This window comes from Oryctolagus cuniculus, chromosome 3 (genome assembly GCF_964237555.1).
Source record: "Oryctolagus cuniculus chromosome 3, mOryCun1.1, whole genome shotgun sequence".
Taxonomy (NCBI): Eukaryota; Metazoa; Chordata; class Mammalia; order Lagomorpha; family Leporidae; genus Oryctolagus; species Oryctolagus cuniculus.
The window spans coordinates 71,405,165-71,420,240 of NC_091434.1; the positions used below are offsets into that span (position 1 = coordinate 71,405,165).

The 15,076-nt window shown below is 44.5% G+C and overlaps 1 protein-coding gene across 1 annotated transcript in view; it reads left to right on the forward strand.

The window, feature by feature from the left end:
• CFAP210 (cilia and flagella associated protein 210) overlaps positions 1 to 15,076 on the forward strand; it is a 61,641-nt gene that overhangs the window by 32,756 nt on the left and 13,809 nt on the right. Inside the window, exons 5-8 of the mRNA XM_008258719.4 lie at positions 8 to 164; positions 7,844 to 7,983; positions 13,104 to 13,296; positions 14,683 to 14,847. Coding sequence (XP_008256941.1) covers positions 8 to 164; positions 7,844 to 7,983; positions 13,104 to 13,296; positions 14,683 to 14,847 — 655 coding nt within the window. The remainder of the gene's footprint in view (positions 1 to 7; positions 165 to 7,843; positions 7,984 to 13,103; positions 13,297 to 14,682; positions 14,848 to 15,076) is intronic.

The window sequence follows — 15,076 nt, forward strand, 5'->3', positions numbered from 1 at the left end:
GCTTTAGAATTAAGGAACATGAAGAAGAGGAAGAAAGAAGGAGAAAATGTGAAGAAAAAGATGCTGAGGAAATAAAGCGACAAAATTTATTGTATGAAATAGAAATGAAGAAAAAATTAAAGAAGAAAAAAGAAGAGGTACATGAAAGCAGGAGACTGTTTTTTGTAAGTTGAAAATATGATGAACAAATGAAAAATGTACAAAGTAAAATGCTTAACTTTTTTTTTTAAAGGCAGAATGTCAGAGACAAAGAGATTGACCATCCACTGGTTCACTTCTAAAATGCCTGCAACAGCCAGGGCTAGACCAGGCCAAAGCCAGGAGCCAGGAACTTCATCTGGGTCTCTCACTTGCTTGGCAGGAACCCAAGTACTTGAGCAAATGCCTAACTTTTAGTATGTCCTTTATAGGGGCTGGCGTCGTGGCTCACTTGGTTAATCCTCCCCCTGTGGCGTCCACATCCCATATGGGCACCGGGTTCTAGTCCCGGTTGCTCATCTTCCAGTCCAGCTCTCTGCTGTGGCCCGCGAAGGCAGTGGAGGATGGCCCAAGTGCTTGGGCCCTGCACCCACATGGGAGACCAGGAGGAAGCACCTGGCTCCTGGCTTCGGATCGGCGCAGCGCCGGCCATTTGGGGAGTGAACCAATGGAAGGAAGACCTTTCTCTCTGTCTATAACTCTACCTGTCAAATAAATTTTTAAAAATGTCCTTTATAAATAATAGTAGAGTAGAAAAGAAGTTGCTATTCTAAGAGAATCCATCCATATGTATACATGCAGCATATATATATATATATACACACATACATATGTATACACACACACACTATTTGTAGTTGCCATGGCTTTCTGTGCATGCACTCTCAAGCATGAGAGAACAGAATTAGTTTTTGCTATGCTATTATTACGTGTTCAGTAAATGGTAATATTTTATGGCTATTGTAATCTTCATAAGTTTTGTATTTTTCTTTAAAATTTTTATTCCTAAATAATACATTGCAGAAACATTGAGTAACCCCAAAATTCTTAAAAGAAGAGTATCCATTCCTTACTCTACCTCTTTTTCTTCTTCTTAGAGGCCATGATTTCTAAGTTTTTGTCTGTTTCTTGTGATAGAAAATTCTGTTAAATGTCCTACATTTAGATCTTTAAATACATATTAGGTTCTAAAAGATGTTTGTTGATTTTTCACTTTGACATTTTCTACTTCTCTGCCCTCATCATTGGTGATTTATCTCTTCTTGAATTACTGCTCCTTGTTATCTTCCCCTACCCAATAAACAATTGTCACAATTTTACTTATAATTATGGAAGTATTTTTCTCTGCAAAGCCAAGTAATATACATCATATTTCTTTGATTGCATGTTTATTTTTCCATGCGTAAAATAATTGCTTTTGCTTTAATTTTCTTTTACTCAATTCTTTACATCCTTTTTTCAAAAAAATTTTTTTAATTTTTACTTATTTGAAAGATTGACAGAGAGAGGTAGAGACAGAGAGAGAGAGAGTGGTCTTCCATCTGCTGGTTCGCTCCCCAGATGGCCACAATGGCTGGAGCTGAGCTGATCTGAAGCCAGGAGCTGGGAGCCAGGAACAACTTCTAGGTCTCCCATGTTGGTGCAGGGGCCCAAGGACTTGGGCCATCTTCCACTGCTCTCCCGGGCACATGAGCAGGGAGCGGGATCAGAAGTGGAGCAGTCAAGACTCGAACCAGGATGTCAGTGTTGCAGATTGGGACCTTAACCCGCTGTGCCACATGAAGGCCCCTAAATCTTTTTTTCATCAATGTTTGTAGTCTCAGTTTTTTTCTAAATGTTCAGTAAGTTCTGCTAAATGTATGTTCATATTAGTTTTCAAATGTTCAACTGAGTAGTATTCAATTATCTTATTTTTTTCCTTGGATCTTGCCCATCCGGAGTCCTTCTTTCTTTCTGGACCGATTGTTTGCTAGGTCTGCTGCCTAGCTGTCATCCGGGGACTTCCTGTGTTGCTATGCAGGGCCACTCCCATTTCCTGAATCCTATGTCTTCCTCTTTGTTGGGTTACTTCCTTATTTTGCTGAAATAAAATTGGAACAGCTTCCTAAGAAAGGGTTTATGGAAGGTAAAATTTGAGTTGTCTGAAAACATCTTGTAAAGTCATACTTGATTTATAATTTGGCTGGTTATAGGATTCTGGGTTCATAATTTTGTATCTATGATTTTTTCCAGCATTGTTTATAAAGAAGTATGATGGCACTATGGTCTTCATCCAGTATATGTGATTGTTTTGTTTTTCTTTTCTTTCACTCTCTGGTTTTAGGGTATTTATCTCTGGTGCTCTAAAATTTCATAGTGATATGCCTTGGTACAATCTTTATCATTCATTCTGTTAGACACTTGGTGGATTTTTTTTTTTTTTTTGGACAGGCAGAGTGGACAGTGAGAGAGAGAGAGAAAGGTCTTCCTTTTCCATTGGTTCACCCCCCAATGGCCGCTGCGGCCAGCGCACTGCACTGATCCAAAGGCAGGAGCCAGGTGCTTCCTCCTGGTCTCCCATGGGGTGCAGGGCCCAAGGACCTGGGCCATCTTCCACTGCACTCCCAGGCCACAGCAGAGAGCTGGACAGGAAGAGGAGCGACCGGGACAGAATCTGGGGCCCCGACCGGGACTAGAACCCGGGGTGCTGGCGCTGCAGGCGGAGGATTAGCCTAGTGAGCTGTGGCGCCAGTGTTTTCAATGTGGAACTCATATACCTTTCAGCCTGAGAACTTTTGTCTCTTTCCATTTTGTCTCCCTATTGTTCTAGAACCTCTCTGACAGATATTGGGCTTCAGGAATTGATGCTCCAATTTAAAAAAGTTTTCTCATTAGTTAGAAGAAGGCCCGGCCGGCGCCGCGGCTCACTGGGCTAATCCTCCGCCTGTAGCACCAGCACCCCGGGTTCTAGTCCCAGTTGGGGTGCTGGTTCTGTCCCAGTTGCTCCTCTTCCAGTCCAGCTCTCTGCTGTGGCCTGGCAGGGCAGTGGAGGATGGCCCAAGTGCTTGGGCCCTGCACCCACATGGGAGACCTGGAAGAAGCTCCTGGTACCTGGCTTTGGATCGGCACAGCACGCCTGCCATAGCGGCCATTTGGGGGGTGAACCAATGGAAGGAAGACATTTCTCTGTGTGTGTGTGTCTCTCTCTCACTGTCTGACTCTGCTTGTCAAAGAAGGCCCAAAAAAGCAAAGAGTAGAGAACCCAACATTGTAGTAGGTTAAATAGGTCTAAGTTCAAGGTGAAGGTGGGCTCATTATCAAGTTGTAACGGAACCTTCCTAGTCAACAGTGATGCAAGTACCTTCTCTTTTTTTTTTACTCTATTCTTGGAAGATACATGGCATCCGTCCTTAACAGTGCCAGCTGGCCCTGAGTGGCTGCCAGAGCTTCCACACTCACGTCCATAGTCCAAGAAGCAAGGAGGAAGAACAGATGAAGATTAAAAAGCAGTACATTTGCCATTGATCCTTCTTTGAAGGAACTTTTCCAAAAGTCCCACTTCACAATTTCCATTACATTTCATGGCTCGTAGTTTAATCACACTTTGCTGAAAAGAAAATCCTTTTGCTTGAGTGCATGGGATATGGATGTAGGCATTCCAACAGGCATTCTAACTGCTGCAGCAAATGCCTGACCCTGAGGTTTTTATTCCAGCTATCAACATGTTAATTTCTAAGAGTTTATCTATAATCTTATTGTTCAGTTTCCATCAAATGTTGTTCTTGGTTTAGTGCAGAGTAATAGTCCAAGTTACTTTGGAGTGGGACAGACTAGTTTTGAATGCTAACTCTGCCATTTACTAGGTATATGAGAGCTGAAGCTTTCAATTTTTTTAATGGAAATTAACTTTGTCTTAATTAACTTGATAGTTTTTCCTATAATGAAAAGTCTATATGAGCATTACAATAAACTTGGAAAAATATAACTTTTAAAAAAATCATTAAAAATCATTCAAAGCAATCACTTTTTTAAAAAGATATATTTTTGTATTTGAAAAGCAGAGATATATAGAGAGAGACAGATTTTTCAACTGCTGGTTCACTCCCAAAATGGCTGCAATGGCCGGAGCTTTTTCTAGGTCTTCCATGTGGGTACAGGGACCAAAGCACTTAGGCCATCTTCCACTGCTTTCCAAGGCACATTAGCAGGGAGCTGGATGGGAAGTGGAAAAGCCAGGACATAAATTGGCACCATAGTGGATGCCAGCCTTGGAGGCGGCAGCTTTACCTGTTATACCACAATGCTGGCCCCCAAGACAATCATTTTTAATAATTTGGTGTGTTTGTTTGTTTTTCTTATTGGCCAATATATTTCTTAGCCAGATTATAAGCTTTTTTTTTTTTTTTTAAGATTTAGTTATTTATTTGAAAGGCATAGTTACAGAGAGGCAGAGAGAAACCTTCAATCTGCTGGTTTAATCCCCAAATGGCAGCAACGGCTGGAGCTGAGCCAATTCGAAGCCAGGAGCCAGGAGCTTCTTCCTGGTCTCCCACGCAGGTGCAGGAGCCCAAGGACCTGGGCCATCTTCTACTGCTCTCCTAGGCCATAGCAGAGACTGGATCAGAAGTGGAGCAGTTGGGACTGGAACTGGCACCCATATGGGGTGCCAGCACTGCAGGTGGTGGCTTTCCCCGCTACACCACAGTGCCGGCCCCAGATTATAGGCTTTTTAAAGTAACAGCTCAACTCAGGGGTCGGCACCGTGGCTTAGTGTTTCTGATCCAGGTCTCTGCTGTGGCCTGGGAAAGCAGTACAAGATGGCTCAAGTGCTTGGGCCCCTACAGCTGCATGGGAGACCCAGAAAATCTCCTGACCCTTGCCTCCTGGCTTTGGATTGGTGCAGCTCCAGTTGTTGTGGCAATTTGGGGAGTGAACCAGCTAATGGAAGACTTTCTCTCTCTGTCTCTCTCTCTCTCTGCCTCTGCCTCTCTGTAGCTCTCCCTTTAAAATAAATAGATAAATCTTAAAAAAAAAAAATAAAGTAACAACCCATATAAGAAAGGAGTACTAGGCACATATTAGACCCTGAGTTATAAATATGTCAGAAAAGTACATGTTTTCAACAGCTTCTCCTTGAATTAGTGTCTGCTTACAGTTACAGAATACACTAATTTACCTATATATCCAGGCTATTGTGTTCGAAGGCACCTATTTTTATGGATGACTAGCTCTGGCTGGAATCATAAAATATGCACTGCAGTGAGCAGATTACTTTTTGTTTTGAAAAATAGTAACCAGAGGCAAGCATCGTAATTCAGTGGGCTAAGCCACCACTTGGGATACGTGCATCCCGTATGGGAGTACTTGTTTTAGTCCTGGTTATTTCACTTCTGATCCAACTCTCTGCTGATACGCCTGGGAGGCAGCAGATGATGACCTAAGTGCTTGGTTTCCTGCCACTCACCTGGGAGACCTGGATGAAGTTCCTGTCTCCTGGCTTTCGCCTGGCCAGCCCTAGCTGTTGAGGTCATTTGGGAAGTGAACCACTAAGTGGAAGATCTCTGTAACTTAGCTTTTCAAGTTAATAAATTTAAAAAAAAATTTTTTAAAATAGTAGCCATTGATGAGTCTTTGACATAGTGGCTAAGATGCTGTTTGGAATGCCCACATCCCATATTGGACTGCTGTTTTTGAGTCCTGGTTCTCCCAATTCCATCTTCCTGCTAATGCACACAATGGGAGGCAGCAGGTTGTGGGTCAAGTATTTGGTCCTGCCATCCACATGGGAGACCTGAATTGTGTTCCCTTCTCCCAGCTTCAGCCTGGCCTACCTTTGGCTGCTGTGGGCATTTGGGGAGTGAATCAGCATGTGGAAGGTCTTTCTTTGCTTGCTCTCTCTCTCAAATAAATAGAATAGTAACCTATTGAGAACACTCATGTTAGAGGGGCTGGTGCTGAGGCATAGAGGGTAAAGCCACCGCCTGCAGTGCTGGCATCCCATGTGGGCGCTGGTTCAAGTCCCAGCTGCTCCACTTCCCATCCAGCTCTCTGCTATGGCCTGGGAAAGTAGTAGAAGATGGCCCAAGTCCTTGGGCCCTTGTATCCACGTGGGAAACCCAGAGGAGGCTCCTGGCTCCTGGCTTTGGATAGGCACAGCTCTGGCTGTTGTGGTCAATTGGGGAGTGAACCAGCGGATGGAAAACCTCTCTCTCTCTCTCTCTCTCTCTCTTTCTCTCCCTCTCCTTCTCTCTTTCAGCCTCTCCTTCTCTCTGTGTGTGTAACTCTGACTTTCAAGTAAATAAATATTAAAACAAAACAAAAAAAACAAACGTTGGTCTCGGGGCTCCTGGTTCTGAAGATTCACAAGATCAGGCAGGTCTCACTGATGTAGCCCTGTACTGAGACCAGAAGATGGCAGTCTAGAGGAACAATCACATGGAGTCAGGAAGCAGAGCAAGCTGATGGGCCTGACTCAGGCCTTTATAATCAACCCTGGCTTCTGATTACACATCCCCAGGGACCTAGAGAACCTCCCACTAGGCCCACCTCCTTGATGCCGTAATTGGATTAAATTTCTACCCTTTAGTATTATCAACTTCTTTTTTTTTTTTTTTTTTTTTTTAAAGATTTATTTATTTGAAAGGCAGAGTTACAGAGAGGCAGAGAAAGAGAGGGGAAGGGAGAGAGAGGTCTTCCATCTGATGGTTCACTCTCAGATGTCCGCAATGGCTGGAGCTGGGCCGACCTGAAGCCAGGAGCCAGGAGCTAGGAGCCTCCCCCTGGTCTCCCACACGGGTGCAGGGGACCAAGGATTTGGGCACTCTTTCACTGCTTTCCCAGGCCACAGGAGAGAGCTGGATTGGAAGTGGAGTAGCCGGGACTTGAACCGGCACCCACATGGGATGCCGGCACTGCAGGCAGCGACTTTACTCACTATGCCACAGTGCCAGCCCATCATCAACTTCTGATTTTCAGATTTAATTGTCTGCCTGAGTTAGGGAGCCATAATCTGATCCAAAACATAGCATTGTTTATGTAAAAATATCTTAAACTTTTGAACCATGTGACTATATTTACTATTCAAACATTAAATGAAAACTACATATTTATCTTTCTGATTATATAATTATTGCTATCACATTTTCACTTTTAAAATGTTTATTTTATTCTACTTGAAAGAGCAATGGTGGTGTTGGGGATGGTTTCACCTGCTGGTTTACTCCCCTAAATACCTATAAATAGCCCAGGGCTGGGCCAGATGGAATCCAGGAGCCTGGAACTCCACTCACGTCTCCATGTGGGTGGCTGCTTCTCACGATATGTTAACGTGAAGCTGAGTTGGAAGTAGCGTAGCCAAGACTTGAACTGGCACTCTAAGATGGGATGCAGTTCTCCCAAGCAGCAGTTGTATCTGCTGTACCACAACATTGACACCTAATCACACATTTGTAAGGAAATGCGATGTTTGAAAAATATACAAAAGCATTAAGAAGAGTCATCCATTATCTCATACCACAAAGATAACTGCTATTAACATTTGGCACATTTCCTTCAGTCATTTATACATTATAAACTTGTACTTACATGTGTTTGTGAAACTGGAATATACTATGATGTTTTGTATTCTTTCCTTCTTCTCATATTATTTCTGAGTATTTTATGTCATTGAAATTATGATTTATTTAACCATTTCCCTTTTGAGTATTTAAGATTCTTTTCTTAAATGAAATACATGGTACATAAACTTTTATGCAACTCCCTGATTGTTTCTTTGGGATAAATTTCCAGGAGACAAATAACTGGATCAGAGCTTTGACAGGTTACTGTTAGATAGTGATTATTGGAAGATATTCTGTGATTGGATACTGTACATTTTTCTCCCAAGGAGCATCTGCATGATAAAAATATAATCAAAGCTGTAGAACAGCAGCAGCGAGAGGAAGAAGATGAAAAGATTAGAAGATTTATCAAAGCAAAAAAGCGTCTCACACAAATGGGTAAAGAAAAAGAAGCTGAAACACACAGGTAGGCTTTTAAAAGTTCTAAGATTATTTTACAGTAATTCAGAAGTTGTGTTATGAAAGTAGCCTTTTGGAACACAGGCTTCATTGTTTTATATAAGAACAGGGTGGGAGCAGACGCTGTGACATAGCGGGTAGGGCCACTGCCTGCAGTGCCAGCATCCCATAAGTGGCCTCGCTGCTCCACTCCCTATCCAACTCTCTGCTGTGGCCTGGGAAAGCAGTAGAAGATGGCCCAAGTCCTTGGACCCCTGCACCCATGTAGGAGACCTGGAAGAAGCTCCAGGCTCCTGGCTTCGGATCAGCTCAACTCTGGCCATTGCGGCCAATCAGGGAGTAAACCAGCAGATGAAGACCTCTCTCTCTCTCTCTCTCTCTCTCTCTCTCTCTGCCTCTCCTCTTTCTGTGTAACTTTGCCTTTCAAATAAATAAATCTTTAAAAAAATGAACAGGGCATTTATTGACAAGATTTGTTTGGGGCATGTAAGTTGAAGAACCTTTGGAATATCCAGGACATCTATCTGGCAGATGGTTGAAAATACTGGTCTGTTCTGGGAGAGGGCTGTGACTTTGTAAGCCTTTGGTATATAAATGGTAGTTGGAAGTGAGAATACAGGTGAGCTCACCTTGGGTGAGTAGGTAAGAATTAAAGGTGAGATAGTCACTAGAGAACTCGGCGTTTACTCGTCAAATGGAGAAAGAATAATGGGAAGACCAAAGGGTAGTTTCCAGAGATAGTGAGAAAACCAGAGAAACATCAAGGGAGAAGAGTTTTGGTAGAAAGGGAATAGTCATCAGTGTTAAAGAATTCCAGCAATACAGATTTAGATAAGTGTCGCTCCCCCTCTTCATGGAGGAGCAACACTAAACCCTGCCTAGGCTTCATATCCGAGTCACGGCACCATTATGTCGCTCCCCCTCTTCGTGGAGGAGCAACACAGGACCCTGCGCTGTTCTTTTGTCTGCTCGGCCCTCCCCGGGTTTGCTGCTGGTTCTTCCCGGGTTGGCTACTATCCCTTCCACCTCCGTGGAAGGGCAGTTCCCCCTGGCCACATTCCCCACTTCCGCAGGGGAGCGGCACACCGCCGGCCGGCTCTCTCGGGGGCTGCACGGGTTCCCTTAGATGTTCCCCATAGATGTTCCTGGTGCATGCCGTCTCTCTCCTCCTTTATAGTCCTCCTCCGCCAATCCCAACTCGGCTGCCCACACGCCGAGTACGCTGCTCTCCTCCAATCAGGAGCAAGTCCTACAGTTTATTAGTTGAACTGGAGGCAGCTGTGCGGAAGCTGTTCACTTCTCTCCCAGCGCCATATTGTGGGAGAGCAGATGCATAGAATAAGTCTTAATTCCAGTAACAGTCTAGTCCGGATTGCTCCCCACAGATCCCCCTTTCTTTTTATTTTTTAGCGTTGATATGCGCCTGTCTTCGGTGTCCCGCGGCACACACTCTGCTCTACTTGCTAGAGTTGCTACAGGCTCTTACAAGTCCTATCAGGCAAACCGAATCCGGGTCCTCTCTTCGCCATGTTGTGAGGAGGTTTTTAGGCGCTGATGCGTGCCTGTGTTCGGTGCCCTGCAGCGCATGCTCTGCTCTGCCTGCAGGGGACTTACAAGACCTATCAGGCAAACCGAATCCAAGCCTTCTCATTGCCTTATTGTGGGGGAGACTTATTAGTGTTGGTTCGTGCCTATCTTCGGTGACCTGCAGCTCATACTCTGGTCGAGCTGCTTGCTGGCGCTTACCGCCTTAATCAGGCAGACCGAATCCAAGCCTTCTAATTGCGGTATTGTGGGGAAGCCTTACTGATGTTAATTCGTGCCTGTCTTCGGTGACCTGCGGCGCATAAGCTGCTAGCCGCCCAGGTGCTCATCGCCTCACTAATCGGGCAGACCGAATCCAAGCCTTCTAATTGCCATGTTGAGGGGAGGCCTTTCTATTTCTCTATTTCTCTATCTCCGGGCATTCCTATTTCTCCCATTTTACTTCTATCTCCCAGCATTTTTATTTTTCTCACTTTACTTCTAAACTTCTGTTTCTCTTATCCCTGCGGCTTTCCAGCACCTCGCCCCGCCGTTGGGTTCCCGGCTCTGCGCCGCTTCAGCCCGCGCGCCTCTCTCATCTGCGCAGCTTCCCGGCTTTGCGCGGCTCGGCTTCGCGCGCTCCGCGGTCTCCACGCTTAACCCTTTCGCGTCTGAACCACGGCCTACGCCAGCCCCGTTCCCTATCTATTCACGCCCCGTGCTCTCTCTGCACGCGGCGGCTTCCGCGAGTAACACAGCGTAGCTTACGTGTCCACCACTAGCATTCAATCTAAGTTCCCCGGGCTAGCTTGGCGAATTCAACCCAGCGTACGTCTCCGCCCCATGGTTTGGCTTCCCGTCCTTTGCTCCCCGGGCTAATCAGACGGATCCCAATCTGGCTTACGTCTCAGCTTCTGGTTTCAACTTTTCGCCCCCTATTCCCGGGCTAACCTGAGAATCCCAAAGTGGCTTTCGTTTCCGCCTCGGCCTGCCCCCCGCGGCTTCAATTTCCCTAACATTTTTCTCTACCCGGTATGTTTTCCCCAAGCTTTCCTCCAACGATATTCCTCCCTCATTTCTCCTGGCCTCTCCCCACAGTCCGCGTCCGAGTCTGTTTGTTCTAGCTTTCACTTTCGCTTTCGCCCTTAGAGATTTCTCCCAGCTTCCCCCCGTAGTCCGTATCCGAGTCTATGCCTAGGCTTTCAATAGCTTCTTCCGGCTCCTTTTTCGTCCAGCTTTTCCCTAGGCTGTTTGCTAGTCTCTCTCTCCGATATTTTTCCCATTTCTTCCTGTTTCTTCCCTCCTAAGTTTCCTATCCGTCCTAGGTTTCCTATCCGAGTCACGTTTCCTATCCGAGTCAGGTTTCCTATCCGAGTCACGGCACCATTATGTCGCTCCCCCTCTTCATGGAGGAGCAACACTAAACCCTGCCTAGGCTTCATATCCGAGTCACGGCACCATTATGTCGCTCCCCCTCTTCGTGGAGGAGCAACACAGGACCCTGCGCTGTTCTTTTGTCTGCTCGGCCCTCCCCGGGTTTGCTGCTGGTTCTTCCCGGGTTGGCTACTATCCCTTCCACCTCCGTGGAAGGGCAGTTCCCCCTGGCCACATTCCCCACTTCCGCAGGGGGAGCGGCACACCGCCGGCCGGCTCTCTCGGGGGCTGCACGGGTTCCCTTAGATGTTCCCCATAGATGTTCCTGGTGCATGCCGTCTCTCTCCTCCTTTATAGTCCTCCTCCGCCAATCCTGACTCGGCTGCCCACACGCCGAGTACGCTGCTCTCCTCCAATCAGGAGCAAGTCCTACAGTTTATTAGTTGAACTGGAGGCAGCTGTGCGGAAGCTGTTCACTTCTCTCCCAGCGCCATATTGTGGGAGAGCAGATGCATAGAATAAGTCTTAATTCCAGTAACAGTCTAGTCCGGATTGCTCCCCACAGATAAGATTTAAAAAGAAAGTGTCCATCAGATAAAGATGCCATTGTTTACCTTAGAGAGCAGTTTGGGATGGAGTGAAGAGACAAGTAGGAGGCCAGATGACAGTACACGGTATTTCTGTCTGGATCACGCTTTTCCTTGTGCAGAATCCTCTGCTGGCTTTACATTGCTCTTAAAAGTCTCTACAATAGTTGGGGTCAGCACTGTGGCGCAGTGGGTTAACGCCCTGGCCTGAAGCGCTGGCATCCCCTATGGGCGCTGGTTCTAGTCCTGGCTGCTCCACTTCCGATCCAGCTCTCTGATATGGCCTGGGAAAGCAGTAGAAGATGGCTCAAGTCCTTGGGCCCCTGCACCCACGTGGGAGACCTGAAAGAAGCTCCTGGCTCCTGGCTTCAGATCAGCACAGCTCCAGCCGTTGCGGCCATCTGTGGAGTGAACCATCGGATGGAAGACCTCTCTCTTCACTCTCTCTTCACTCTCTCTGTGTAACTCTGACTTTCAAATAAATAAATCTTTAAAAAAAAAAAAAGTCTCTACAATAGCCCAGAAGGCTCTCCACCCACACAAATTCCCGGCTCATCTCTCACCTCACCTGCTACTACTCTCTCCTTCTTTTTCTCACCTACACTGGACTTTTCAGTACTCTCTCTCTGGGGAATGCTCACCTACAGAGAACACAGAACCTGCTCCTTTAACTCATTCAGTTACATATTTTACTTACTGATTTTTACTCTCCTTCTCCACCCATAATCAGAGCTCTGTGCGGGCTGAGATTTTTAACGTGTTTGTTCACTGTCAGGTCCCTAGCCCCTGAAATATTTACTTCTTGCACAAAGTAAACAATCATTAGAAGTGTCTAAAATATTTTAAATCCCAGCTGAATCATCCGTCTTATGAGAGTGTCGTTCTTTCCTCCTTTGTCTGTATCACTTCCCAGCGTTCTCGTGGCGTTTAACACTGTGCCTTACGTGGTTATTTACATTAATGTCTTCTCTCCACTTTAGACTGTGATTTCCTCGTATGTATTGCTTTGTAAATTCACTCAATAAATTAGTGAATTTGCCACAACTCAAGTACATTTTGTACAAGTTCCTGCTCCCACTCCTTTGAAAAAATGTGTTTATTGTTTATGGTGTATCAGACACACATTGGACCTCGGGCTAGAGAGAGGACAAGCCAGCCCCTGACCTCAGGAATCCCATAGTATAAAGGGGGAGAGATACACAAACAGATCAAGCAAAGTGCAGTTAATAAGTTTCAGCAGGATATTCAGAATGATTTCTTCAGGATTTTGATAGCTTTTATTAGATTTTCCCTAGGGCTTTTAAAGGCAGGCCTTTGATAGCCTATGCTTCCAATGCTAAAGCAGTAGACTAACAAGTATCGCTAAAAATTTCTGGAGAATTTGAACCTTTCCTAAATACACATACACACACTGCCATATTGTACCTATTACTCTGTTTTGACTTTTAGAATATATGTTACTTGGTAGTTATAGTTATAAGAATAATTTCCACTTAAAATAATATATTTAGATATGTGTTTGGAGCAGCAGGCTTCCTTTTGTTTTTGTAGAACTACATTTTGTGAAATATCTGACTCTGAAGTATAGTGGCTGCATTAAAAATCTGTTCATGAAGATTTGACATGAATGGTTTTGTTACAGGTTAATGGAAGAACGGAGAGAAAGAATAAATAATTTCTTGAGTGAACTAATAAAAGAGAAACTGGACAATGAAGATTTGATGATTGCTAGAGATATTGCAGAAACCGAAGCTGAATGGGAAAAAAGAGAAAAAGAAAAATATGAAAAAAAGCAAGCAGAATTGAATGCTATTGCAGAATATAGAGACAGTGTGGTAAATAATTCAATCATGATACATAAAAATAGTCAAATTTAAGACCTTTCCACTTTGGTTTCTACCCTCTTTGCCTCTCTGACAAAAAACTAGCCAGAGAGGAGAAAAGCAATGTGTTATCTTCCATAATCTTGAAATCAGATAATATTTGCCTTCTAATAGAAGATGATGGTTTGTCAGTCAGTTACAAATAAGATACTTATATGGGTGGGCATTGAGAAGCACCTTGGGACACCTGCATCCCTTATCAGAGAACCCGGGTTTAAGTCCCAGCTCCACTCCCAATTCCAGCTTCCTGCTAACGCGAACCCTTGGGAGCGAGCAGATGATGACTGTCAAGTAATTGGGTCTTGCCCACTGTGTGAGAGCCCCAGATTGGGTTTTTATCCCTAGCTTTGGCTGACCCAGCTCTGGCTATCGAGGAGTGAACAAGTGGATGGGAGAGATCTCTTTCTCTTTGCTTTTCAAAGACATGAAGATTTATTTTATTTATTTGAGAGGCAGAGTTACAGAGAGAGGTCGAGACAGAGAGAGGTGTTCCATCCACTGGTTCACTCTCCAAATGGCTGCAACAGCAGGAGCAAGAAGCTTCTTCCAGGTCTCCCATGCGGGTGCAGGGGCCCAAGCACTCGGGTCATCTTCTGCTGCTTTCCCAGGCCACAGCAGAGAGCTGGATCGGAAGAGGAGCACAGAGATACAAACTGGGGCCTGCTGTGCCATAGGGCCAGCCCCTCTATTCTTGTATTTTCTTTCTTAAACCGGTAGACATTTATCTGTATCACTCTTACTTATATTTTCATTTAATGTTTCCTGTAATCAAAAAATACTGTGGACCAAAACCAAAGTAAACTGGCCATATGGGAATGTACCCAAGTACATGCAGTTTTCTGCTCCTGCATTGCTTCTGGCTGACTCTATTTTTATAGCATTGGAGAATGTCTGGCCTGCAGGCCATGTGAGACCTGGGAAATCATATAGTCTGGCCCTGCCAAAACAACTACAGGTGGGACTCTAAATTCAATATATCTATAGCAGGCTAAGTTTTTTTTTTTAATATTTATTTTACTTGAAAGTCAGAGTTACACAGATAGAGAAGGAGAGGTAAAGAGAGAGGTGTTCCACCCGCTGGTTCACTCCCCAACTGACCTCTCTCTCTCTCTCTCTCTCTCTGCCTCTCCTTCTCTCTGTGTGTAACTCTGAATTTTAAATAAATAAATAAATAAATAAATATATATATATATATATATATATATATATATACACAAATGGCTCTGGGCAAAAAAAAGTTCCCCACTCCTAGAATTTCTTATCTTTCTAACCAGTTTCCAACCAGTGACTAATTGCTAAACCTGGTTTTAATTTTCTTCCTTGCCCTTAAACTTCTAGATAAAAAATAAAGAGGAAGAAGAAAAACAAAGAAAAATAGAGTCTAAAGAACAACTGCTGGCTATCCTGAAAGCAGATCAGATTTTCCAGGAGCATGAAAAGGAGAAAAAAACCAGAGCCGATAAAGAACGCCGAGAACTTCAAGATGCACACATTCAGCAAATGGTAATTCTTCTGAAGTGTTTATTTGTTCCCACAATAAATGTGCGGCACAGAATTCATGCTGGCTTTCTGTCTCCCCAGTGGTTTCTTTTGTGGAGAAAGAACAAGTGGTTATTATGCTTATGACACATTAAATATATATTTTAAAATGCAAGGTTAGTTTCTGGTTTTGGCTGCTTTGAAGTTCCTTCCATACCAGGTTTATCTCTTGCACAAATGCTTATCTTTCCTT